Genomic DNA, 23,399 nt, shown 5'->3' on the forward strand with positions numbered 1-23,399 from the left:
TTCCACTGCTAGATATATTGCTTTTATGTCCTTTTGTGTACAGTACTTCAACTAACTGAAAACTGACACTCAAAAGTTCTCGTATGAACAGCTCAGCTTCTGAAGAAACTAATGTGAAAAAAACGAAGAGAAAAATAACCCCACATAACAAAGTATTTTCTCGAGCTATTAAAGTGGACCAAATGGAGCCATCCTAGAAAGACTGCAATATCAAGTCAGTAGAGCTGCAGTTGTCTATACTCAAGCAGCAGATTTCTATGCAGAAATGTCTCTTTGTATTTCCTAGGGCTACAGTAATTTGATGGCAGATAACTAATCTGTAAGCTATACAGCCAAAACATATATTCTCTTGAATTAAAACAAAGGAAACTCATTCTGTCTGCCTCTCAAATTTGGGAGATTAATAGTATTATGAAGGGAAGATTTTATTACTACATATAAATCAGGCTTAGAAAAACAAAGAGTGGAATAACAGTTCATCCTCCTACCAAGCCAGTTGAATGCTGCTTTGTGACATGGCAAATCCTTGCATTTTGATATTTTTTGGTACTGCAGAGCATCTGCAAACCAGTCATGCTATCTGATAATCTTTTTTGTATTGGATATAACAGTACTAAAGGCACAAGTGAACAAAAGGCAGCCAGGGAATTATTTGTGAATTATACAATATTGGTATTCAGTAATTAAGCCTTAGAATTAGTTGGGAGAGGAGAGTATTAGACTTCAAAATTGCTCTACTGAGTACAATATTTGTCTTCAATGTCAAACACATTTATTCAACTGAATCATGCAGATCCGCTTCCAAGCTTCGAGACTTTATGCCTACTGAAGGGCTTGAAAATGACTGACTCCAGCTGAAGACAAAAGCATGTGCTGTGCACTCCCAGCTGAATCCCCAAGCCCCCTTTAATTCCCCAACTTTAGCGACCAGGCAGGACTGCAAGGATTAAAGCCCTTTTCTTTATGTAAAGGAATATTCTGATTTATATAATCACATGTAAGAAATACTTGTTTCCCTGACTTCTCATTTGACAGTGGGTTTCTGTAGGTAAATGTTACTACATATCTGATCTTGTTTCTACTGACAACAGTTTAAAAAATCCTACTAACTTCACGTAGAGCTGTCAGACAGTAAATGTTTGTTACAGACTACTAAAACAGAGTGATTTACATCCTATAAAGGAGGTATCCATTAGATTATAGATTTAACTGAAAACAAAAGAAATTATGGGCAACGAAGCGAGGAATTGCATTGTGAAACTGATGCAAGGGGCTATAAAACATCTGGAAGATGTTAGCAACTGCACTGGTTGTAATCACAGAGTGTGCTATCTGTGCTCGGAGAGCTGATTCTCCTTGACTTGAAGAGGAAAGAAAAAGTCAAGTGAGATAGCGGCTGCGTTGTTACTCGGTGTAAGCTGGCACTCCTAATGCAAGCACTGATAAAATACCAGAGGGAGGCTGGTTCTCCAAAGGGCACACAGATAGCCTGAGCTCCTCTCCATCGGCTCCAAGTGTCACCACTGACAATCACTCAACAAACACGGTGTGTGCTCAATCCCAAGACATCAAGCATTTCGCAGCATCCCATTACTTATTACTCTTCAGATACTTTAAGGAGGGAGGAACCACCCTCTCCTTCTGACTTACCATCTCTTCCCACACATACACACTTTCAGAAAGAAAACATTTATATGACATTGCACAGATTCTACTGATGTATTTTTTTTCCTCACTTAGAGATATTTTAAATATGTAGGCATTTTTCTCTAAACAAACATTGGAAATTATAAAAGAATAATGTATATTAAGGTAAAATGCCTAGCATGATGGTAGAGGCAGAATGTGATGGAAGAAATCCTTGCAAGTGAAGCAGGAGTGCACACTAACCTGATTCAGTTACTTTTGTCCCTCCTCTCCTCAGGGTTTTACCTGTGCCCTCAGGGGTACAAATTCAAGCAAGCTGAAATTCAGCTCTCCCCATCCTATTCTGAAAGGCAAACTGTGCTCTGCCATTGAAACTGATGGTTTGGCTGTGAGTTTTGTTTGTTTGTTTGTTTTAAAAAAAAAAAGGCAGAAGTGAACAGTGAAAAAGTCCTGTACAGGGCTGGTTCACTCATAGCTTCACGCTGGTGTTGCTTGAACACAGGGGGTTAAGTCCTGTCCCTGCTGAGGTTACTGAAGCTCCTTCTGTGCAGGGTTTGGACCCTGCCCAGTCCTTCCTCATGTTCACTTCATCACCCCACTTTATGTACCAGCCCCACTTAACAGAACTCAATTCAACCCGCACCAGGCTCCTGATGTCCCTTTTAACTTGTTTCATAAGAAAATCTGCCTTTTACATGGACTATAAGTCAAAGGTGATAACAGAGTTGTTCAGATTTATCTTCCCCAAAACCCTGTAACTCAAACACATTTCAAAATAACCACAGTAATTCTGATTGGCGCTGAAAAATAGCAGCAAGAAGATAAAGCAGTGGCAAAAAAAATGAATGATCATGTTCTTCTTTACAAGTTATATGCCACCTTATTTCTTTCTTAGTTTTATTTACAATGCAATCTGAATAGTATTCAGCTATGTTTGCTGTTTGACAGTATTCACTGAATTATTTTCATGGAAAATTTTCATGTACACTTTACTCCTAAACTCTTTGTGTCAGCAATATAGCATTTTACCTGGCAAGGCATACAAGATACTAAGAGCTATTCCTGCTTCCTAGTGCTAGAAGATAGTAAATCTAAGTATGCTGCTGACACCGTTCTGATACACAATATATTCTAATACAGATTTTCAGACAAACGATCAATCACACCACAACTCAATGGACTTTAACAATTTGCAAGTAATTTCAATACTACCTTATCCAGATGCTGAAAAATAGTGGTGAGTATGACTGAAAGAGTCACAGAAATTAGAACTAGTGCCATATTGACAGATATGCTAATCCACATTAACATTTCTGTTTTCTCTGGGAGATAAAAAGCATTACAACTAATGACAGCATCAACCTTAACAACATCCAGAGAAGCAACAAAATATTTGAATAGCTGGTAGGACAGCTTCTGAAAATAATCTGCATAATTCAGACAGAAACTTCTTAAAAAAAGGTTGCTGAGAGTTGTTTTATTTGACAGATAGGCTGGTCTCCTGACTTGCAGGACCCCCACCAGAGGCAAACCAACTGCTCTGTCAAGACTGTCCTTCAAAATGATGAGCAGCAACAAAATATGACAATGAGAAGCATGCAAATTAACCAAAAGTTTTAGAAACTCCAGAAAGGTTCAAATTTAATTGCAGAATATTTGGAAGAATTGAGGGGAAGGAGAAGCTGGGGAATGAGGCAGAGATGAGCTTTTGAGAATTGTTTCACGTAGTCACAGGAAGAAGAAGAAATTAGAAGGAAAGGCTGAGGCTATACTAGAGCGAATTTAACATGATTTAACATATTTCTGCTTTCATTTGTTTTATGCTCAGGGAATAGTGAGAACAGACAGCTACAATGGATGTTATTTAAAAATGAAGCAGAGAGTAAATCCTAGTGGCATGTCTTTAAAAAACAAATGAAAAATGTCAGCTCTAAATTACATGTTTTCATTGGTCAAGTCTACATACAATATAGTTTACACAACACCCCAGCATTGCCTGCACGTTATTTTTGTAATCAGAGAGAAAGCCAACAGCAGAAATATTTTGGCTGGGAGACTCCAAGTGACTGGAGAGCTTTGCCTCCTGCGTCCAGTTTTCATCACACCCTTCACCCACCCAAACTTGCCAACAAAGCATCAGCACACACAAAGAATTTCCTGAACTTTTTAAAAGTAGTATGTTTTTTCTCCTGTGTTGGGGTTGATGTGAGGAAAACTGGCAAGTATTTTGGATTAAAGTACTTATGCAAACATAACTAACATAACGGCTGCAAGAGATTAAGGCAGCCACACTTGCTGGTATATAACTGGGAATGGATGTTTTTCCCCTCATTCTACCAAAAGCTCCCCCTCTCGACAGGAAAGGATAGAGTTGAATCAAATAGAATCAAGTAGAATAGTTGGAAAAGACCTACAATGATCATCTAGTCCAGCTGCCTGACCAACTCAGGGCTGACCAAGAGTTAAAGCAAATCATTCAGGGCATTGGCCAAGTGACTCTTAAACACTGCCATGCTTGGGACATCGACCACCTCTTAAAGAAGCCTGTTCCAGAGTTTGACAACGGTCTCTGTATATTCTGGAGTATGTTTTGGATACTATATAATAAAATACACTTAAGAACAGAACAAAATCTTAAAGTCTTTTTTCTACCCTGTGAAAAAAGAATGACATTTCTGAATTTAATTTATACCTATGTGAAGGATCCATACAAAATCTCATCAACTTTGAATTCCTACTAGAATGTTTTAAGCAAGACATAAGGGAGCTGTAAGTCACTCTTCACCCATTAAAAATTACAGTATTACACCAAAAAGAATGGAATGTCCTTAGGACAATATAAAAAAACTGCAACTCAATTTCCCCTATTTTTATCAGCAGTTTAAATTCTTTGATAATCTGACCTTCAATGTAACAGAGAAGTAAAAGGCAGTCCTGACAATTTTAACCCTAACAATGTTTTATGTAGTGACAGATTTAGAGCGTCCCTCTGTGTAGAAGTCCTACTCAGGGTACTTGAAGGGCAGCCAGATGGTGGACAGCCCAAGGTGAGCAGAACCTATCGTTCTCCTCCTCCTTTCATTTTGTTCAGTACTCACTGCAGCAATTGGCAGAAATAAGCTAATGTCCATAGGTTATATATAATATCTTCCTGATTTGGAAGAAAGTTTAAAAAAAAAAGAAGGAACACAATCTTCCTGTTCTAGGCAAAACCAATACCAAAGAAGTAAGATGTCTAAGCTGATTTGAAACACTTTGCTTCAATTATTTTTGAACTATGTGTTCAGAGAAGACCAAAGAATGAACTTCAGTGGGAAACTCCTGTCTAGTTGTTTGCACATGAGCAGCAGAAATACACCATGTGCCAAAAACCCCAACTGTATCTTGGCCAAAAGGAAGACCCTTTTCTCCAGCTACTGGTTTCAGGAGCAACTAGCAGAGACTATCCCAGCTAAAGACTGCTTCGGTGTTTCAGGATGTATCTCTTCACAGTCTGATTTTGCAGTGCTCTACAGGAGACTGGAGCTCCAGCCCAGGAAACAAAACCATTCATCCAGTAATAGAAAAACCATGTGAGGATTGTCAGAGTCACACAATCTCACACACTTAGGTGAGGAGACTGGAGACCATGTGGCATGGAGCAAATCTGGGAGCGCTGGTCCTCAGAGCTACCAGCAAAGCAGGACCAATGGCTCTGTGGGACAGGCTTTGTCCAACTGGGCTTTTCCATCCAGCTGCTGTTTTCCCCACTGGTGTGTGGAGCCAAAAAAAATCAGGATTAGGAGGCCCACTCCTAATTTTGTCTGTACTAGCAGCTTGCTGAACATCCAATGAGGACAAGCTGCAAAGATGTGGTGGGCCAACATCATTTAGGCTGGTCACGAATCAGACTGTGGTGTAAAAACCCAGCGCCCACTTCCTACATTCTCCATGGCTTTTGATGGAAACAAGCAACACCAGCCATTTTCATACCACAAATTACTTCCATGTCTTCTGTGAGCCCATCAGAGGGGAATTCCTGTGTCCGCTCACTCCCCAGTGCTGCTTTCTGCTTCTCTGGTTTCCATCTAAAAATTGAGATAATTATACTTGCCTCTCCAATGTTTTTCCTACTGTAAATAAAAATGTACGACATTCATTCAAATGCTTCTGAGCTTCTGATGAGTGTTATCTGAGCTTTTGTTACGCAAAGGCATCCTTTCTCAGGGGGCATTAGCTTTGTACTTCGTAGCCAAGACAGCCTTCATTAATTTAGGTGGTATAAAAAGGAAATCTGTTTAAGAAAATAATGTGGAATTAAATAATACACTAAAAGTTCTTTCCAAATTTTATTATGAATAGTTTTAAAGCTAGTGGATAATTTTTTAATCCAATCTATCAGGTTTAATGTTCTATCAAGCCAAATCCATACATACCCCCAGCTCTTTACATTTCTTCCTCTGTTAGTATAATATACTGGGTCAAGTGTGACCACTGTTTATTTTAGCTTTGCAAAATTGATCCCAGCTTCACATTTTTGAGAAAGATTGGTCCATTTTGGTAGATTTCCAGAATAAATCCCGCCTGTTCTTTTAAAGTGGGTTAGACTCTTGACATCCCACCATTGTGAGTGTGGAAGGCATTTCTGGCATGCGTAATCAGTGATTGACTTTCCTGCTTGTTTTCATAGTGATAAATGTGTGGTACCATTAGGCAGAAAAACAAAGTATTCCCCAAAAACTCTCTGCTAAGCACATTTTGGAGTTAATGGGGTAGTATAGATACATCACGCTCTCTTTCTGTGCTAAGAGGTATTTGATCTCGTGAAATTCACTCACTCCCACATAATTTACACTGCCAAAATGGAACATGCTATTTTCCCTTTTCTGTACATGTAGAAAGAGCAGGCTATCTTGCCAAGGTTAACTGTACAATCTTGTTATGCTTCTATAGATTTCATTAATGCCTCATAAAAGAGAATCGATAAAACTCCTTGCATGCCGATATCGAAAAAAAATGACCTTTCGATTTACTCTTTAAGATACAAAAAAAAAAAAAACTTAATCAATAGACATCATCAAAATTCCTCTGATGAGAGGTCCTGAAACAAGGAGTTTACATTAAGAATTCTTCAGAGAAGTTATGTTCCTGCTCTGAACTCCTTCCAATGGGACTGTTCCTGATCCTATTGGGAAACTTTGGTGGAAATGCTCATTTTAGGCCACTACCTTGCAAAGCTGCATATTAGCGGTACGGGATTGCTCACACACTTCTGCAGAAGTGTCGTCACACTTCAAAGGTTAATAGGACTGCTCACAAGAGATGGGATTTTTACAGAACTCTGCCTTCGCTCTCATCTATGTTTTAAATTGTCCTTTGACATTTTTCCATGGATATGAAACCCTGCAATGCTTAAATTGACTTTGCAGTTCCTTATATGTAATTTACAGCTTAGCGTACCCTGCAAGCACACCAAAATGACACCAAACTCAGCAACCCATCAGGAGATCCGCCGATAACAAACAGCTCTGCCCTGGCAGCAGCATTAGTACCAGAAAACAAGGGGCTCATCCATGACCTTTTCATTAAGACTCTCAATCTCCTTTGCTCCGAATTCCTCAGCCAGCTTGTAGGATTCTGTTTTATGTTGTCTTTGGGTTTTACAGCATCTTCTTGCATTCAAAGATAATGATGACGTTCTGATATCTTTCTTTAGTGGCTAGGTGGAGCAATTCAGAAAATTGTTCTTAGTGCTCCCCTCCTATTTCTGCAAGATTTCTCAGGGGGATAAGGAACAGCCTCACATAAAAATAAAACAAAACAGACCCCAAAAACAAGAGATAACTGGATAGCAACATTATTTTTCCTGTCTTCTTTTTAAGCTACCTCTTATTTAATATGCCTCATAGCCATATTATTACAGATAATTGACATAGATAATGACACATCTATTTAAAAAGTGTCTCTCTTGTGGTTTTGAAGTGGCTGGTAAATATATACTACTGCTCCCCAAAACATATCTTTTATTTAGCCAGAGGATTAAAACACTGCCTTTCTTCAGCCTCGAATCCCACAGATAAGTTTGTTCCCATCCCAAGTTTTCATGCAAGAGACAAGAATGTTTAGTCTACACCTTATGTTTATAAACACGCATTTTGGGGAAAGAGGATGCTTTAACTTCTTTATACAGTGCAGTATTTGTCTTACTACTCATGGAAATAAATGCTGTAGTGTACTCAAAATTGGTAACTCTATAAAGAAATGTACTTTTTTGCACTGTTACTAATTAGTATTTGAAACCACAGGTTGATTTTTGTATGTTTTAGTTTTCTGTTTGAGAGAAGACAATGAGGAAAATCAAGGGGTTTTGTTTCTGTTTTTGCAAATAACCTCCAGGATGATCAAAAGTGAACAGTCACTGCTGTAGCTAGAAAGACAGCCTGGATGGTACCACGACCTGCTGAGAAAAGTTCATCTGGGGTTTTTATCAGAAGTGAAGTGATGTTCTGAGAACAAACAACAGCAGAGAGAGACGGCAGCGCCAACACGCAGCCTTTTCATTTTAATTACTAAGTCTTTGCAGAGGTTTGCATCGATGGGGCTGTGGGTGGCTCCAAGAACTTCCAAAGGAAATTCTCTTTTTAAAAAATACAATCCCAAAACAACTTGTAGCCATAAACCAGCATTTTACCCAACAATTGCCATTCTAGATGCCTATCTTTTCTTTAGGCTTTCTTAAGCAGGACAAGATCTTGTAAAGATCCTGACATTTTCCTCCTCATTTTGATGGCAAAGAATCTCCTTGTTAACGCCAGGACCGTGCTCTGATGTACTTTGCAGTGTCTGCTCCTTTTTCCCTCTCTTTCTTTATTTTTAAAAAGCATTCTTAGATTCATGGAAATTTTCTCTGTCCAAACAGATGAGATAGAAATGTCTCCCCCATGAAAAGAGCCTTAGAGGAATGGTAACTGTGAACAACGCTCAGCTGGTGCAGAACTGATGCACTCGCTGAACTTGGGGAAGCCGTGTTAGTTAACACGAAATAAGTGGCTCAGCTGCATATTTGAAACTGGCTCTTCCACTTAGAAAGTTCACCTATCTGAGCACAATCAGGAGTTTGAAAACCTAGAGCCTGTGGGCTGAATTTTATTAGGAACAGATGGAGCTAAGTGGCATAGACAATTTACCTGTGCACCTAAATACAGTTACATATATTCATAAGTATAAATATACCAGCTGGCATCCATTTCCTTACTAATCAAAACACCTTTGGCTAGACATACACTGCTACAACTACTTGGTTTTCATGCACACAAGTCATATCTGGTGGCCTTCAAATCATGAAAACTTGATATCGCACAAATTCTCATTAATAATCTTTGATCCTATAGGAAGGCTTGTGCTGCCAAATAGATAGTTGTTGAAATCTAAAGGTCAGATCATCTAATATTAAACAATCCAGCATTTGATAAACAACCCAGAGCACAAGGCAGAACTGAATTTTGAAGCTACCGCTCTTCATTCTTGCAGGTAAGTGCATCTTCCCAAATAATATTTCATGGTCAGCAAGACATTTCCTCAGCAACAGACTTGCATGAGCCTTTAGGCTGGGTTTGTGGGAAGGAAACATGCAGGCTTACATAAGCTATTTCCATCCAGCAATTCCTTGTGGTTAGGTAATTACATATACTAATAACTTCACAATGACAGTATCTGGATGTAGCCTCCACAAACACATAACAAAGCAATTTAATATTGTTTGTGCACTCCAACGTTCTCAGGCAATGACTCACACTTCAATGCAAGTTCTCATGCTACAGAAAACTAAGAACGGAATTTGTGAAGTCGAAGTCCCAAAGTACTGCATTCAGGAACCGCTGAAATCTCTCTAGAGACAACAACCCGCTACATATTTTATACTCACATCTCTACCAATCGTAGCTCTGTATTCATAGGTGTGCATAAGATGTTGATAAGATGTTGATAGGGACACTTGCTACCAATCGCAAGATGATGACACCACATGTTATTATACTGATCAGAAATAGTGACATATCTTAAAATACTGACCATCCAAAAGCAAGGCAAAGTTAGATGAAATCTGATCAAAGACCCTTTTCTTTTTAAGAACTGCCTTACATAAAACTTCCTCTGGTACATTTATATTCTAATGAGCACAAGTGATAATAAATTGGCCACTATTTGTATTTATTTTTTGGATGCCATCTCAGAAAACAAGCAATACAGCAGATTTTACCTTACACTGTGGGTAAGAATTACTTTGCTCAAACTAAACTTCAGTAGCCGATAAAAAGTGATCAATAGTGTTTCAAGATTAATTTTGACCTTACAGACCATGTGGCAAAAACAATTCCCCACTAATGTACTTCCATGGAAGTGCTTAAGTCCATGGCTCAAAACAAGAAACTTCAACAAGAGCAACCAGACTTTCTTTTGATATACAGTGAGAATAAACAGAAAAAGAAGCAAATACACTAGAAAGTCCTAATATTTTTTTTAGTCAGATAAGAGCCCTTTCCATAACTTGGGAGTCAGAAATGCATTTGCACCAAATTCCAAAATGCCTTGACATAGTAACAGCAGAAACTTTGGGAAAATCATGTTTAAATCAGGCATATTACTGAGAGTAGACACAACCAGAGCATCCCAAAAGTTTTGCTTGATACAGGCTTTTATTTGCATAAATGATTACATGCAACCATTTATTGCCCTTAACTAGCTGCAGAAGATATTAATGGCAATTTAGTCTCCCAAAAAAAACCTCTATTGAGCCACTTAAACTTCTTTTTCCCTGTTCCCATCTGGGTCCTTTAGGATAAACCTGCTCCACCCTGGGCTCTGCCAGGGCTACAATTAGTTTTGGAGACTAATAATTTATTCAGAGAGTGCAATGGCTAAAACATTTGAAAATTTATGTCAACTTCAGTGAGGGAATCCAACTGCAGAACAAGGGTAAAAAATTCTGACCAGTGAACACTTTTCAAATTCATCTTTCAAAATAGTACTTCAGTTACTTTATTTCTTATTTTTCGTTAGAGGTTAAAGAATGTTCCCTTTGAAAAATGTTTTAATATAAACAACTGTTCTTCAAGGTCTCTGCTTGGGGCTGGGGAAAATGACTTGAGAGATGATTATAAATCTTTTCCCAAAATTTCAAGGCCTTCCACTGAACTGGACAAACTCTATGCACAGTCTGAACTCACCAAGATGGTTTAGTAGCCTCATGCAACCCCAAATATTCTGCAGTAGGCAGACTATGGGTCTCCTTTTGCTCTTTCTGTTTTAATAGAGGCTCAAACCTTCCCAGGAAGAGGGGGACATAATACATAACACAGGCTCATAGGTCCCACACTACTGCACCACAAACCTGGCTCCTGGTCACCTTTGTTTTCAAAGTCCTTTAGGCATTTGAATTAGCTGCATAACCAGCTGCTTCTCACAGTTTTATGCATGTGTTTCAGGCTTACTATCCAGTATATGGACATGCAGACAGATAAAAATAGTAAAACTTCAAGAAAGGCAAAGAGTATTGGCGCTGCAATGCCTTTTCCAGTGTAAAATATTCACAGCTGTATTAGATTGTCCCATGCGAATATGAATGGCATCATTTTATTAGCTCCAGCATAATTCAATCACATAATTTTCCCAGCTCATGAAAGTGTATATATTTACTTTTTGTAATCAAATGCAATAATGATTTTTTTTTTAATAACTTTCAGGCAAAGGATTGCAAAATAATAGGAAAGAACATATGGGAAAAGTCACTTTTGACCTATGTTTTATCCTTAAAACTCAAAAGTGGATTCAGTATTAAAATCAAAGCACTCCAAGTATATTGTGAAATATTCACAGCTGTTATTATTGCCTGATTTATGTGTGCTAGAGACCAGATTATTCAGACTGGTTTCACAAGCAATATGTTAGTAAACAGGATTTTGTTTGGTAATTATATTAAACATGTCCATATAAGCTTGGAATTAATTACAAATGGTACTTTACTGTACTTGATAAAAGCACTAAACAACAAGAACTAATGATGGCAAAAAGGTCTTCTCTCATTTTCAATAAAGCTTTCCATGTGAAAATCTGTCAACATGAAAAAGTTACTGCTTGTCATTAAAACTAGGCTTCAGTTCAGTAACATGTTTACATGTTGTGTTCCAGAAGGGGAAGAAAATGCAATTGAATTACTATCCTTAAAGCCTGTGGTTTGCAAACACACAATCTGCTCTGGGCATTCTACTGATGTCAACTCCTTCAGCTTGGGAAGACAAAAAAAATGCAAGTTCAGCCTCGTAACACATTCGAGAGTTTTGCACTACCACCACAATTTGGTAAGAGCTTAAGTGAACCTTCCAGATGTATTTGCAAAATGTTCGTAGTGGGTATGCCTGCCCACATCAGGCATTTAAGCTTTACTGTCAGTGCTTGTACAAGGTTTCACTGATGGATGAATAATAGCAAGAGGAGGCGGAAGAGGTTGCAGCAACACGTCACTGTGCTTGGCGCACGTCAGTAAACGACTAATTATCTCCCTGTTTCCAGCTCTCACATTAACTTACTAGCAGCCCTTTGCCTTTCTCCACAATGGCTTTATAGCACAAGATCTATTTTCAAAGCAGACTTCAAAGTGACTTCTCCGAATTAGAACGATTGCCAAACTGAGTGCTAAACTAGGCTTCAGTGGCTCCGAAGACCACGGTAGTAGGACCTCAGACTGCTGGTTGCTTTTGAAGATGAATAACAAGCTCATCACCTGTCATGCTTGTCTTTACCAAATACGCGCTGTACTTCTCAACCTTCTTGTTGATACACTGAGATGGGTGAATGCTCTTTCCTCTGCTAATGGTTAACTAGAATTTAAGGCCATAGGCATATTTTTCACGCTGCTGTAATGAGACATATTTCCTAAATAACCTTTTTCTTTTTCCCCATGGCAACCCAGTGCTCCACATAACTAAGCATCCTACTGACTTCAGTAGAAACTTTTCTCAAAGAAGGTCAGAATAATTTAGCAATAAAGAGCCAAGCAGATAAGCAGCTCTGTGCTTATCCTGTGTTACATTACAGAAGCCTGTACACTAGATTCGTTAATCGAGCTTTAATTCAGAAACCTGACACTCTCTGCTTTTCTTGTAACCATTTTTATTTCTTGTTAATGCAGCCAGATGGCAGCTCCAGTTTGATTACAATTCTCCCTACATTAATGTGAACTCTTCATCTTATTACTATCAGATGACATTTGCTTTCCTTAATGTACATAGTTTTAGAAAAATTACAGAAGTGCTATTGCTGTGTTACATGAAAAATTCCAATGCACATTTAGCTGATACAGCATCAGCTGCTGTTTAAACTGGGCTTAGCTAATGGACTTTTAATGTCACTGGGGTTATGTGCAGTTACTGGCTATTAGCAGGAATGGACCCTTTCTATAAAAATCACTTTTCCTCAAGTGTGTTGTTTGAACATTCCTTCCTCTGATTTAGTGACTGTCACCAAATACAAAACAAATGCAAGGACGCTGGAATCTACTGTTATCTTTAAAACCAACTTAACCTCAGCCTGGCCTCCACAAGCTGAATATGTGTTCTGCATTGGTACTAGTGGACATAAAACTTTAAAGACAAAAGACTGATTTTTTTTCTTGTCTTGCTGTGGTGAGTAAATCTCAAGCACTCCAGCAAAATTAATTGGACAGATAGCAAAGCTTGATCGAGGTACTGCCATCAATTGATTTCCCTAAGAGAAAGGATCTTTGCAGTGAAACCAAGTACTCATAAAATAAGCTCATGAGTAATACATAGCAGATGAATAGTCCATGCAATATCACTTTGTCATTTTAATTCAGCTTTCTTTGCAAATGTTTCTTATAAATGCAAATTTAAGTCTTTCCTCTTGAGACTACCAAACGATAGAAATGTTTATAAAACAAGTAAGTAAATTAAGACTTAAAAAACATATTTGGAGGTTTTTATCTAATAGCCACATTTACTACAAAGGATTTGTATATAACATTTAAGGGGAAAAAATGCATACAGAAATAGTGCGGGACAAGCAAAGGACAAAAGCTAGCAGAGCTGAACAGTTTTGCCTTTTCCAGTGCTTGTGAAAAGCATATGGCACTTCTCATTCTACTGCCTAAACCCAGATAATAACCACTTTTGTCATCAGCTACCAGGCTGCATTTCTAACTCAAGCCTTCGAAGCCTATGCTTTTAGTAGTAGAGGTCTTTAGTTCAAAGATGACTGATTGCTGAGGCAGGAAATTGCGGTATAATAGATATTTATGTGGATATCTGCCTACAGTTGGTGACATTTGGCTGTCAGTGTTCTTATCTGAAATAACGTGACAAAATCCAAGAGAAAACACATCTACCTGGAAGAATCTCACCAAGATGTTTTTGAGTGAGGCACTTTTAATGTCTCTACAGGAAAGAGCCACATTGCTACATGTAAAGGAAATAGAAAATCTCAAAGTTATTCAAATTATTTAGCTTAAAAAAAAAAATTACCCCAAAAAAACTTGCCAGTAAAAAAGATCAAGGTCTGTCCATCCTAGAGTCTCACTCTTCTGTGTCAACATATTTTTAACACAGAACCATATCAGCCGCTGACATGTGCTGGGTTTGAAATTAATGGAGCTAGATTTGTTGGCAGTCATAACCTGGCCTTGTATAGTGTTAGTCTGTCCTTCTTGTATAGTGTTAGTCCGTCCTTGGTATAGGCACTAGGGACTTAAAAAAAGAAAGGAAACCAGTAGCGAGCCCACACCTTCCAGTACTGAACTTTCTAGCTACAAACTTTCTAATTACTTAGAAACAAAGAAATTAGGAACTTGCTATTTGCTACAGCACAGCTATTTTAAACCAGGAGGAGAAGGAAAAGCAGCACTGCATAAGAAGTTTGCTGCATTTTATCTGAGCAAGGAACTGAAAAAGTCACCCTCACCTTCAGAAACTGGTGAGGAAGCACAAAGGAAGTCCCTAAAACTATGTTTGCAATGTCTGCATGAAAGGAATTTGCAATGGGGGCAATGACTTGCCAAAAACTAGTGCAGCTTTGGGGCCAAAAAGCTTAGAGAAAGAAAAACTAGTATTCCATAAACCAATTCAGTGAGATTTTCAGTGGACGGCAATGGTGCAGTGGCACATTCTTCACAGTCCCATCCCTTAATGGGACAGATTTCCAGTTTCCACAATCAACTCTGATTTTCAGATCTGAAGTGACTGGGTTTGACAGGGGAAACTTCATCTTAGTTGAAAGCACCACTGAGTTTTGACCTAACCCTGAAATGAAGGCTGCGGATTACTCCCAGTAATTACCTGCACTACAGTCAGTGTAGGTAAATCCAACGCACGAAAACGGAATTAGTTTCGCTTGCTATTCTGTCCCACTTCTTATTCCTCAATTTCAGTATAACTGAACTGCAATTAACCTCATTCACTGAGACCATGTCATTATCTTTGCTCACTATGTAAACTTCCCAGTATAAACACATACGTTGAGATTGGATAAGACAAGTGGTGTATTTAAACAATAAATAAATACACCATATCATACGAGTGCAGCAATTCATGTTGCAGATACTCTTTTAGCAAATTTATGGTTAGAATATAGCTCTCTAAGAAGCTCTAAAATACTAATAATCCTGTGGTGATCACTTTTCACTGCTTGACATGAAATGCACTAAATTAGAGGAAAAAAATTATATATATATATATAAAATACCTGGGCAACATCTAGCAATTCAAACAAGTTTCCAAAGCGACTGCAATAGAGTCAACCTCTTTTGGCAGACAATTCAAGGTTTACTTGCACATTTCCTAGCTGATCAAATTCAAGATTTCTCAAACAATTGCACCCAGCACTTGGGAGACCAAGAAAAACGCAAGCTTTCCTTTTTCTCAAAGGATACGCTGTTAATCCACAGAGCTTAACGTTTCAACCTCTCACTCAATATGAGACTAAGAAATAAAGCTACTTTACTTCTCAAAAATAACTAAAAAGGGATTGGAAAGAGCTACCTGACAAGAAAACATCCAGCTGTTGCCAGGCCGGTAAAACCTATCTGAACTCCTTAGCATTATTGTTGATAATGTTACCTTAACAAGAGAAAAATAGATACTGATTTAATTGCCTAGGCAACCTCATAGCTTTAATGACTCGTAACGCAACAGGGTCTTTTGGAGCGTAAGTCGCTTATTCAGATGAATGAAGTACAGTTGAATAAGATAGTCCTGAACTGCAGATTAAACCCAAATGAAACAAAACAAGCCAAGGCAGTGATCCTTATTCCATTTCCAACAGTGCTGCGGTTGCCTGCTGGATCTGCTCTCGTTCTTCCAAATCTGGGATAGCACTGTGGATTTCACTGGGCAAAGCAAATCCTCCCAAATTGCTGCCACCATAAAATCAGAGCCTCCAGGAGGCATCCCTGGTTCTGAGCAACAGCACATTGGTTTGCCTTTCATCTTGTACACTTATTTCTAGATACCAACAGATATAAAGAAATCAGTGGTGAGACCAAACAAATTCGATATTGGGAAGGCACCTGGGAGCCTTTGAAGTAGCATTCCCTCCACAGCATCATCTATGAGATTGTTTGACAAGAAGGAGGATGAACTAGAGCACCAGGGTCTTGAGTACTCAGAAGCCTTGAGTTTGCATTTTGGCTTCCTTACACATTTGCTTTGCACCCTTAGGCAATTTCCCTTATAGTTCTCCACCAAATAGAGATAAATAGAGCTGTCCTCCCAGTTCAGCAAGATGGATTGAAGATTAAATAGTTTATGCAATGTGACAAATAAGAGTCTCCCATTGTCTCGAGTAACACAAACACGTAGCAAGGCCATCCTAAAAACGCAACTGCACGTCCCACATGGGAGGTATCACCGACCAAGATGAGCATACACAGCTTTTTGGCTGTCTCTTTCTGTCCTGCCTGCACAGGACTCATAATGAAGGAAAGAGAATTTGAGGAGGTGCTGATGCTCTGCAGCATCATGTCCTGACATACAGGACATTCCTGCCTTGATGGGGTTATTGCACAGTCCTGAAAACTAGAGCAGCACTGCTCATGTGTGGGAAATAGCAAAAGTACTTGCCTAAATCCAGCATTGCCTCCCTTTCCTGGCAGCACTAAGGGTATGTCTGGCACCACTGAGAATCTAGGTCTCCATCTCAATTTGCACCACAATAAAATCGATATAATAAAAAAAGCAAAGGCTAGAGCAAGACCTATATGAGCAAGGCACATATAATACGTGCATTCACCAGTGTTCAACTAGGAAGGTAAGTGAAGTTTAACAGTGAAGTTGAAATGTATGGAGAAATGGAAATGAAAATTGTTATTGTCAGAAGACTTTACAACTTTGAGGATTCTTTTATTTTCGCTGAACACCTAAGAGATTTTCAGAGTGGGTAAATAGAAAGTGTTTGACCAGGGAGGTAAATATTTGTGGCTTTACTGACCTTTTCACTAAAATAACTGAATCTTTTCTGGTTTTGATTAAAGTTTCTTGTTTGTTTTCCTACCTCCCTTCAGTAAATAAGCAAAAAGGACTCTTTCTTTGTTTGTTTGTTTCCCCTGAAATTTTCCATGTTGATAAAAAGGACATCTGTAAGTGAAAATATTTTGCATTGAGCTTTTCTTTCCCAGCCCAAACTTTCAGATAATAATGTACCAGGCTATAAGAGGACTCCCCCCATCCTTGGTATTTGATGAATTAGGAGGAAATCCCATGTTTCCTGCTTAAAGTACGTGTCATTTGAGTTGGAGTCATAAAAGCAAACAGGAAGGTGTTCTAGTGATGGCTACCAAGGGGGAAAGCTCTACATGAGCATCTCTGGGGTTACCAAAAGCTGGGGACAACAACAGGACTAAATAAATCCTCTCTCTGTCACATTGCTGGAGTTTGAGGTCAGAGTATCTACAGAGGACCCCATTAAATTAAAAACAGGGAAACACGATACCTGCAAAATTAAGGGGAATTTTGTTGTTCCTATTTGTTCAATGTAAGCTTTTTTTAAAACCATTTTCCTTTTAGCATAATTTCAAATGCTTGCTTACAAATGATGCAAATTAAGTCTTTCTTTGCATATAGTTTGGCTCCCAGAAGACTTAATACCATTTCCTTCAGATTGCCTCTTGGATAATGTTATGATGGAAAGCTCCAGGGGCATCTGCTCCTGAGACTGGACTCTACTGAGCACACACAATAAATCACTTAAAACTCCACCGTCCCTTCAGTCCTTGGAAGCAGTTAGCACTGAACTGTGCCTTTGCACAACATTATTCTGACGCTACGTTGACAGAGGTTGTAGCCAACTGGAAAACCGCTTCTTGTCTCTTATCCCTCACATTTAATCCTTGACTTAAGCTTTAAAAGCTTGCACTGTTTTCTACTGCTGAGTCAAACGTGAAAGCAAAGATGGCTAATGAAAATGACAGGCGATGTAATTACTGCTTTATTGGCACCGATGCCAAGATTGCTGCCTGCTAAACTTGAATACCTCCACTGGGTGGCTAACAAGATGTGCACTTAAAAAACCAGCACAACCCTCTCTCCACTTGAAAGGAAAGAAAGAGGGAATGGGAACAGGAATGCCATTTTTTCCTATAGTTACATATATATATATATAGTTATGCGAAACACATTGCACAGGCTGAGCACCCATGACTAAATTAACCTTTATTTCAAAGATAGAACCCAGTGACGTATTTTCAATGACAAACCAATGATCTGAACATTTGAGACTCACACTGAGTTGAATCCCCTTTGATTAAATTGCATCAAACTATTCACTACTTCGAGCAATGCAAATTAACCCAGAAATTCCCCTTGGCAACAGCAATTAAAGAATATTTTTCAGATAAGCTGCACAAGCAACTTTTGTGCCTTTTTCCAGAAAAAGTAACCAGAACTGATTCCTCAAAAGTCCAGTGACTAGAAATCCAGAAAGGCAGCAGAAAGTAACAAACATAGCCATACACTATACACTTAGCTGGCAGCCAAAAATAATCATAGCTTCACTTTTCAAAGTATAGTTCTCCTTAGCATTTTATATATAGTCCAGAATCTGGTTGTATACTGTACAGAAATACTGAATTGTTATCCTAGTCAGTCTGGGCTCCTCTCACCTTCCATAGGAACTGATGTTGCACTGGATCTCAGTCAACTGAACTGTGCAGACTGTACCTCAAAACACCACTTGCACACACACAAAAAACTATAAAAAAATAAAGGCATTTACTTGAAAACATCTAATAAATATAATCCACATTTTCTCCTCTCTTGCTGCACAGACCAGCTATGGAACCAATTTGCCCGGCCTTGGCATGGAGTTGTGTTCCTGTTTGCAGACGTACTGTATTTGGAAAATTAAATTAGGAAAATCTCTTTAATATGGTTAATGCTGTTTCTTGTTTCTGAGTGTGGATGTCACACACAAAGCTGGTCCCAAAATACAGTGAACAACCAGGGTTTTGAAGCTATTACCAAAGGAAAGAAAGAATGTTGTGTGATGAATGATCTACATAAAATGTTTAAGTGTAAACATGCACGACAATTGTGGAAATGTTTAGATACACTCATGCACTCCTACTATACAGAGGAATAAATGACACTGACAGTAATGCTGAAAAGCCATCAGAAGGGGGCTGTATTTGATGTATATACTTTTTTTTCATAGCTATTACAAGTGGTTGCTAGAGACTGGAGCTGAAGGAAGAGAAGTCCAGATTCTGGCTCTGGTGTTCTGGGAAGGAACCGCTTCTCCACAGACAGATCCATCCATTTTATTCTTTCCTAAATGGCATCTCAGTCAGCAAAGGAAACCCAGTGGCTGTTCTGCTTTCAACAAAGCCTATTGCAGTAATAAAATGCTTCTCAGGGCCACGATGGGCTACCACATCCAGCCCAAACTCATCAACATCACTGAAGTCTGCCAGAGCACATTGCTTTAAAACAATTTGATGTTCCAAGTGGGTTTATCCATTCACAACAAAATACTACTTGGCCTTCGCTTTACTAATACAAATACTATCACACCCACATGATCAAGTACAAGCAGTCCACTGATGCATCAAGATAATTAAGTTCTTTTCCCCCTTTTTTCAAACAAGATATATTTAGATATTTAATTAAGAAGTGCATCCCCAAAAGGTTAGTAGATTCACATGTTATATTTCACTTTTTCCACACCAAGCACTTTCAGACTGCTGCTGTTGCTAATACAGACCGTGCTGGGGAAAGACAAATATCTGCACATATGGCTCTTTTACAGTTTTCTTTTTAAATTATCACTTGGATTTAATTAGATTTGAGGGGTTAAGCATTAAAAAAATGTAATCTTTTGTTGTAAAGGAATAACCGAAACAAAGACTCATTAATATGCAGCCCCTGTAACTTTTTTATCCATCTCCTATGCCATCATTATTAGCTCATAAAGCTGTCTGAACCGTGCCTGGCGCTACAGATAGACAGCCTGACCCTTCCTCTTGTCCCAACTGCCCCCTAAAAAGATGAGAGCCACAAGATAACTTCTTCAAACACTCTTAATGCCCAAAGATGGGAGAGTAGGAGGAAAGTAGTAGTTCTGTCTGATAACAGTGGAAAAATACTTAGCTTCAGAGAAACAGATAAGAAATACTAATAAAACAAAAAAGTGTATTTAGCTCTGCTGAGAAGCTCACAGGATGATGCTGAGATGCAGCGACATTAATGTCTCTGCCAGGGAGTGGGGGGGTTGATCCATCCACCACTCAGTTAGTAACTTTATTTTCCATGAAGAAATGGAAAGGGAAGGCATATTAGCAGAAGCCCAGCAATGTTCACCATTTCCTTAGCCTGCTTCAAAAGGTAAGGATGGTTGGGGAATGGAGAAGAAAAGCAGAACATGAAATAGTACTAGCAGCAAGTATTGGAAAAAAAAATGTACACGTCCTCTTTCCCTTCCCCTCCTTCCTTCTAAATCATAACTGTGTTTGTTGTATGAAGACAACAGAATACATAGATCAGTTTGGAGTGTAACTTCCACGTGTCCTATTTCTATAGCTCTCAAAGGAACACAAACAAAAAGACTAGAGGGATGTTTATATTGCGAAGGAGACAGACTGAATGGAGGATTACTTCATTAAAATAGGTTGGGTAAGAATGATTTCAGTGCTTATGCATTTTTGGAAGTGTGTAAATAAAACAGAGGGAAAACTTTGCCTGGTGCTTTATGAAGAGAAAACTTCCTGAAGAGGGCATAGTTAAACTGTTGATTCATTGACTCAATGAAGCACTACATACACATACATGAAGATTCCCTCAGCAAACACCAACCAAAATATCCCTCAACTCTGAGAAAGGTGCCAAAACCAGGTCTGCACCCAAATTCTGTGCCTGGTCCTAACAAATGGGAAATTCAAATAAAAGCATGTATGGAAAAAACAAGTCCAAGAGGAATGACTGCATCCCAACCACATTTCCTGGATTTTCCACTCTGTTGTGAAAGTTTATCACACACCACACATCAGAAAGCATTGCTGAAGAGTTCTCTGTCCCGTCCTGGGTGTCCTGTGACCCGCACATGTGCCACCCTTCCCAGTAGAGGTGCAGGGGATCTGGTTCCCCACCCCTCGTGGCATTTCTGTCCCACAGTGTTGTGCTACAGAGGGTATGAGTGAAAAGGAGAAACCAACTGAATGCATGGGATATGAAACAGCTGAGCACAGGGGGTCCTCTCCTCTCTTTCCTGCTCAGACCATCTGTCATGTGAATTACCCATGTCCTGCCAGCAGGGCAGGCAGGCTCCTTTCTGCTCCACATCCAACTACCTGAGAGGACCTTTCTTCTTCAACATCCCACAGCTACACAGACAGATATATATGCACTGACAGCCAGGTCTACATACACATGGCACCATTAAAACCTTTAAATACAGGACATCAAACCTGTCTTATCTTGAACGTGAAACAGACTGGTGAAAGGAAATGCTGGTATACAAGACACAGAAGAAATGTGACATGATGCATAAGGCATTTTTGTACTCTCATTCGCTGCTACCTCTTTCTCATGGCCAGGTTTCTGGAGCTTCCTGAATGTGTGACTCTGAGGACAGAGTACGTATCAGTTGGAAACAGATTAGCACCATATAGACATCATACACAATGCATCCAGCCCACTGGCAGCAAACCTACGGCTCCCAAAAGCCTGCCCAGGGGCATTTGGAGTCATAGCGACCTGCACAGCTCTCCTGTCAGAAAGGCCATGGAGGAGTGAGCTTTGAAATAGCTGGGTGCGAGCACGGGGTCAGATCTGTGCAGTTGTCTCAAGTGCCTCTCCACAGAGATGATGGCGGGGAAACTGAGCATTCTTCCACTTGCATTATGCTACTAACTCCAAACCAGAGCTTTGGTGCATATTATTATTTTTTAGTGGCACATATGAAAAAAAAAAAAAAATTATCTACAAACAACCAACCCAGCAAAACAGCTTCTAAATTTCCCATTCTCTTGCTAACCACATAACCAGGATTTCCAAGTGCTTTGATGAACCCACACATCCTTGCTATGCGCAGCTCTGCCCACATGCAGCAGCAACCTCTCTCTCTCTCTCTCTCTCTCTCCAGTGCTGAGGAGGTTGTAGAAAAGTATTTCCCAGCAAAAGCCACCCATTTCCACTTTAGGTCTAACTCCTGGGAAGAGTAGGGAAAAGCACCGAGAAAGTTTATGCAGCATCAGCTCGCAGGAGGAAAAGCCTCCTGCCCTGGCTGTCTGTGACACACTGAGCCAGGGCTCTTTGTGATGCTCTCAAAACATCACTAAACACGCACTGAGAAGCAAGACATTTTCACTCGGAAAGGGAAAACAGATCTAGACGTACTCCAGAACCCCCGACAAGGGAGCGGAACAAGAATTTAAAAAATAAACACAGAAACACGGTAACTCCCTTCGGGTATATCACGTTTTAGGCAGGAAGACAAGGGTGCGAGGGGGGTTCAGGAATGACCATCGCCAGCAGAGCCCGGGCAGGGCTGTGCGGCTGCACAGGGACCCCCGCCCCGCACCTGCCTTTCTCACGCACCTCTCCAGCCCGCCGGGCACCCGGCACCGCTCCCCGCCGGCCGGGGGGCTCCTTCAGCCCAAACCCCGCTCCGGCCTCCCTGTCCCGCTTGAGAACGGAGTGCAGGGAAACGCCTGTCCCGGCCAGGCTCAGAAACCGCAGACTCGACCCGCCGAGGGCAACCAGAGCCTCCAGACCCCGGCGGGGTCCGTGCATGCGGGGGAATGCGTCGCTTGCACATATACACACAGAAAATAAAAAAACCGGCGTAAATTCGCGTGTTCAGCCCGCACCCAGAAGATGCCCCAGCCCCTCTCCATCCACTGTCTGCCTTACCTTGCGCCGCGGAGCCGGGGCGGCTGGCCCCCAGGATGGCCAGGGCGGGGAGCACCAGGGTCTGCAGCAGGTATCCCAGTCCTGGCCCGCAGCGGGCCGCCGTCCCCTCCAGCCCCTTCCCCATGGCTGGGGTAGGGGGCGAATCTCGCAGAGCCGCCGAGCTTTTCGGTGCCGCCTCTTGCCTCCACCGACCCCGTCCCGGAGAGAAGCGGAGGGGCGCGGAGCGGCGCGGAGCCCCCGCGAGGCGCTCAGACTGCGTGGGGGGCGACGGGGCGAGGGGCACCGCTCGTAGCGGCGGGGCAGGGGCGCTGCATGGCCCCGCGGAGGGGCGCGGAGCGGCGCGGAGCCCAGCGGAGCGCTGCCTTC

At 40.4% G+C, this 23,399-nt stretch overlaps 1 protein-coding gene across 2 annotated transcripts in view; it reads right to left on the reverse strand.

The window, feature by feature from the left end:
* The window catches only part of UNC5C (unc-5 netrin receptor C), a gene marked incomplete at both ends in the record, with an annotated part of 220,438 nt that extends 197,281 nt beyond the window's left edge, over window positions 1-23,157 (reverse strand). For both annotated transcript variants that reach the window (XM_080344469.1, XM_080344468.1), the window contains one exon: window positions 23,034-23,157. In XM_080344469.1, coding sequence (XP_080200595.1) covers window positions 23,034-23,157 — 124 coding nt within the window. The remainder of the gene's footprint in view (window positions 1-23,033) is intronic.
* Window positions 23,158-23,399: the final 242 nt, after the last annotated feature.

Source organism: Nesoenas mayeri (assembly GCF_963082525.1).
Source record: "Nesoenas mayeri genome assembly, chromosome: 4".
Taxonomy (NCBI): Eukaryota; Metazoa; Chordata; class Aves; order Columbiformes; family Columbidae; genus Nesoenas; species Nesoenas mayeri.